General features: G+C 36.7%; 2 protein-coding genes across 2 annotated transcripts in view; both read left to right on the top strand.

Annotated features, from left to right (window-relative positions):
* Positions 1-3311, top strand: part of LOC119578045 (5-phosphohydroxy-L-lysine phospho-lyase-like) — a gene marked incomplete in the record, with an annotated part of 35989 nt that extends 32678 nt beyond the window's left edge. Inside the window, 3 exon segments of the mRNA XM_037925768.1 lie at positions 305-467; positions 1334-1476; positions 3184-3311. Coding sequence (XP_037781696.1) covers positions 305-467; positions 1334-1476; positions 3184-3299 — 422 coding nt within the window.
* Positions 3312-4160: 849 nt separating this feature from the next.
* Positions 4161-5000, top strand: part of LOC119578046 (ethanolamine-phosphate phospho-lyase-like) — a 13583-nt gene continuing 12743 nt past the window's right edge. Inside the window, exon 1 of the mRNA XM_037925769.1 lies at positions 4161-4296. Within this exon, the coding sequence (XP_037781697.1) occupies positions 4164-4296 (133 nt within the window). The 5' untranslated portion in view covers positions 4161-4163. The remainder of the gene's footprint in view (positions 4297-5000) is intronic.

Consider the following 5000-nt stretch of genomic DNA (forward strand, 5'->3'; position numbering starts at 1 on the left):
GAGAGGAGGGAAAATGAGGGGAAAAGGGGAGGGGGAAAATGAGAGGAGGGGATGAGGAGAAAAGAAGGGCAGAGAGAGGGGAAAAGAAGGATGGAGAAAGAAGTGGAAAAAAGGAGCAAGGAGGGAATGCAGGCAGAGTGAGGGTTACAGATGGCTGAAGCTAACAATGGGGAATAGGAGGGAAAGAGGAATAGAAGGAGGCAGGCGACAGGGGAGATGGGAAAATGTAAAGAGGGGAAGAGGAGGGAGGGAAAGAATGGAAAAGGAAGAGGGGAGGCCTAATTTGCTTTTCATCTCCCAACAGTTGGCCATTGTCATCCTGCTGTCGTTGAGGCTGTTGCAGGAACTGTAGGATCTCTCATGAATCCCTGTGGATGGGATTTTGACTATGGTGATATTAGATACCCAAAGGATCTTCAGTCATACCTCCCAGACAGTCTAAACACTTTTTTATTCTGTAACTCGGGGTAAGTTCCCTCTTGAACAGAAGGTTGCATGATTGTTTCTTTTATTTAATTCTGTATTCATCCTCCTTTAGGCTTTATAGCTTGTTTGTATTTCCATATCACAAGTATCATTCATAATGGTTATTTATATGCACAAGGTGGATGATAACCATTGCCTTAAGAATAGCTGATGGTTAGTCTTTATGTTTAGACAAATAAATTACTAACAAAGAATAATGCCTTTTACTTTATTTTTTACCCTTTTTTTATATTTTAATACCTGTGATAATTTTTATTATCTAGTAGCTATAAGTATGGTTTTCTGAGGATAAGATAATTTCTTAGCTTTACTGAATATGTATGATTTGGATTTTTCTTCCCCTCTTTTTTATTCATATTCATGACATACTCCCCTTCTTATAAGAAGTATGGATAAATTACAGATAAGTGAGATAAGTACAGTAAGTGAGAAGTGAACAGAATTAGATTCTAATTAAGCTGTGGAAGAGCATCAGGCAATATGAAACGTACTTCAAAATTACTAGTCTAAATGCATAATTTAATCTTGGCAGAAGGCCATAGCAATTTCACTGAAATATCCATTAGTAAATTGTATTTGCCTATTTCTAATTGTGGCGAAATGTTGCTACAATTTTGAAAAAATTATTTTGTAGTTGTTTTCCTTTGCATTAAGAATGAAGCAGAAACCCCTACACACCCATAATTTTTATAGTAGATCACTCTTTATTCATTAGGCTATCTTATATGTGTAATGATATATGTGTGTCTTGACTTTGGAGAGATGTAAAAGTACCTCCTTTGAGTATTTTTTTTATTACTATGTTTGATAATTTATACACAGAAGCTTAACACAATGTCTCCCACAGGTCAGAAGCTGTTGACTTAGCTGTCCAGTTAGCCAGACTGTATACTCGAGGCAATGATGTTCTAGTTGTTGATAATGCCTTCCACGGCTCTATTGACTCAGTTCATCACCTGTCCCCGAAAGTGTCCAAGGCTAATAATATTTGTAAGTATTTCATGTCGTGTGTGGTTTTTGTTCGGTTATTAATTTTTTTAAATACAGTTTTTGAGTGTAAGCAAAAGTTTTTTCTCGTGCAATTTTTTTGGGGTTCTTATACTTTTCCTTTGTCTGGTTTTGTCAGGAAAAACTGTCTTTTATAGGTAGGATATGTAGGATAACCTTTTTTTTCTGTTAAAATTTGTGTAAAATACAGTTTAAAGAATTGGAGAATGCAAATTTAAGAAATTGCCACTGATTTATCTGCAAAAATTTATTTGTTGAAAAATTCAGACAAATGTCTTTACCCAGAAGATTAGGGTGTACATTGAATAAAGGACATTTTTTTCTTTCACCTTTTTACGCAGCCAGGATTTTCCCTAGCCCCAAACCAAAATAGTTTTGGGTTTTTTTGGGAAAAATTGTATTCCTTTGGTGAAACAAAGAAAATGGATAAATATTCTGCTTTATTTTAGTTTGCCAAAGCATTCTTGGTTCATTTGATCATCCAATTAAATTTTAGGACCTTTCTCTCTCTCTCTCTCTCTCTCTCTCTCTATTCTCCCTCTTCCTCCTCTCCTTCTCTCTCCTTTCCTTTTCTGGGGGGGAGGGTTTTTATCTGCAGATCCTCAAAACATTACATTCAAAAAGGTGGGGACTTAAAACCCATGGGGCGGAATGCAGAATGGGAAAATTTTTTTTAGGGAGTAGGCAAAGTGTTAACCCCTCTGCAATGGTGGCATGTATACATGGGGATGCAGGCCCTACTACGCCCGACCATGTACAAGCCATGGTGGCCCCGTCTGTTACCGAGGAAAAGAGGCAGCTAGAGTTTTTTTTTTTACAAACCCGCAAAATAATATTTTTTTTTGCCACTGAAAATGTATTTCGTTTTTAAAACTTTTCACTTTTCCCTATTTCATGTATTTCATAAAGGTTTCGGGGTTCCCAGGTTGCGTTAAAAAAAAAAACGTGGAATCGACTACATTGGCCCGAGATATTGTATAGTATTCATGAAGTGATGATGTAAAACCATGTTTTTTTGGTAAAAAAAAAAAAAAAAAAAAAAAAAAAAAAAAAAAAAATTTAAAAAAATTTAAAAATAATTATTAAAAAAAAACACCGAACATAAAATTATAACTATATGGAATGTTTAATATAGAACCTTTTGAAACTAAAGTTTATTTATTAAAAAAATAAAAAAAATTTTTTTAAAATAAAAATGTTATTTTATTCAGATTTTTAGAGGGGAATAATGATAAAACTATGGAGTCTGTCCCCCCCCCCCAAAAAACCCACAGTCTTGATTTACCGGAAAAATATGGCCCAAATAAGACCTTGGAAAATTTTAATTTTGAAAATCCCAACAAGGCTCTTAGTATCGAAGTTTAAGGGAAAAGGGATGTTTGGTATTGGGCATGAGGGGTAGCGGGGCTTAGGGTGACATATGGGGCCCCGGCAAGGGGCCGGGCCACTATAAAAAAAACCCCCGGGGAGAAAGGGCTTGCCATGGGGAAAGTAAACCTGTCAAAAAAGGGGTTAACATGCCCGAAAAATTTTTTAGAATTCAGCCATAGCTTCCTAATGCATTAAAAGGGTTAAAAAAAATTTACAAAAAACCCGGGGGGTTTTTTTTTTTTTTTTTTATTTGGGAAAAATTACTTTTTTAAAAATCCCCAAACATACATTTGTAAAAACCTTTCTTGCATTCAACAGCATCAGTGGATTGGGTGCATGTGATTACAATGCCTGACCTGTACCGAGGGCCTTATCAGGGTGATGATCCACTGGCAGTCAAGAAATACTTAGCCAGTGCTAGGGGACATGTTTAAAAAAAAATTCGCCCCCAAAAAGGAAGAAAAAGGGAGATCTATTTATTCCAAAATGGGGAGGCTTTTGGGGGAATTTTTTTGTATCTACTCACTTAGGTTGATTGCTATTACACTCACAGAAAAAAAAATTTACCAAACTTTTTAAGAAATTTTTCATGTCCTAGTGTCTGGAAAAATACCCAAAAACCCAAATCTCTTCTTCCCAAAGAAATTTTTTGCTTCATTGCAGAGGGCCCCTTGACTATCCTGGTTTTCTTTATTCCACCAGATGTTTGGGGTCCAAGACATGTAAAAGTTTCCCTTTAAAAAAATTAAGTGGGCCCCTTTCCATATTTTGGGCCCCCCCCCCTCTCTTTTCTCCTCTCTCTCTCTCTCTCTCTCTCTCTCTCTCTCTCTCTCTCTCTCTCCTCTCTCCCCTTTTCTTTTTTTTTTTCTCTTTTCTTCTCTTTTCCCCTCTCCCCCCTCCCTCCCTCCCTCCCCCCCCCTCCCCCCCCCCCCCCCCCCCCCCCCCCCCCCCCCCCTCTCTCTCTCCTCTCTCTTTTTACCCCCCTCTTTTTCTCCCCTCCCCCTTCCCCCCCTTCCCTCTCTCTCTCGTTTCTCTCTCTCTCTCTTCTCTCTCTCTCTCTCTCTCTCTCTCTCTCTCTCTCTCTCTCTCTTCCTCCCTTTCTCTTTCTCTCCCTCTCTCCTTCTCTTGGCTCTTCTTCACCACTATTGTTATCATTGTTGTTGTTACAATTATCGTTTATGGTGTTATTGTTACTACTACTAGAAATATTTCTATTACTATCACTATACAACTAATAACTATTGTCATCATTCTTGTTATTATTATTTCTGATCTCCCAACTTCTCTTTGCAACTAGAATGGTTCGAGATGCAGGTGGTCTGTGCATAGCTGATGAAGTACAGACAGGCCTGGGTCGCTTAGGTTCACATCTATGGTCATTTGAAGCTCAAGGCGTCACCCCTGATATTCTCATCATTGGTAAAGCTATTGGTAAGTGAGCCATCTTCCCTACTAAATGCCAAAGACACTCATATCACAAATTGCATTACTGTCAACATTTAAATTCATATTATGGTAGCATTATAACCTAAATGTTGATTTTAAAAATATACATTAGCTCTGGTACCTGTGATTTCCAATTGGAAAACAGAAACAAAATTTTAGTAATCTAATGTAGGATTTTTACATTATACTTCATATGTAGATACACTGAAGCATATCAAAAAAAGAACTGGAGTGATGTATTCATCTCCTAGACATTGTATATTCCTTATGTTGATGTCATTATATGGAATAAGTTTTTTCATATATTCTTCTTCTTCTCATTACTTGATTTCTTTGTACACATTTTCTGCTCTCAGTTCAGCTTTTTTGTAGAGATTACATAATTATTGCACTTGTATCTGTCTCAGATGATATGTGGAAAGAACATTCATATATTTCATATACTGCCATCAAAAACAACTGTGATAGTCCAGAACAGCAGTTTTTCAACAAGGAACATATCAGTTTACTTTAGATCATCATAGCTTATGCTAAAAAAAAATGAACAGAGGCCCTTTCAAGGATATCAACCAAAATATTGATTTAAATATCAGACAAAATATTTTTAACAATTTCAGGCTGTCAGAACAAAAAAATCCTCCCATCAGGCTCTGTGACAGAGATAGATATGTAGGATATAAAAGAAAAGC

The sequence above is a fragment of the Penaeus monodon genome, chromosome 10, assembly GCF_015228065.2.
Source record: "Penaeus monodon isolate SGIC_2016 chromosome 10, NSTDA_Pmon_1, whole genome shotgun sequence".
Lineage (NCBI taxonomy): Eukaryota > Metazoa > Arthropoda > Malacostraca > Decapoda > Penaeidae > Penaeus > Penaeus monodon.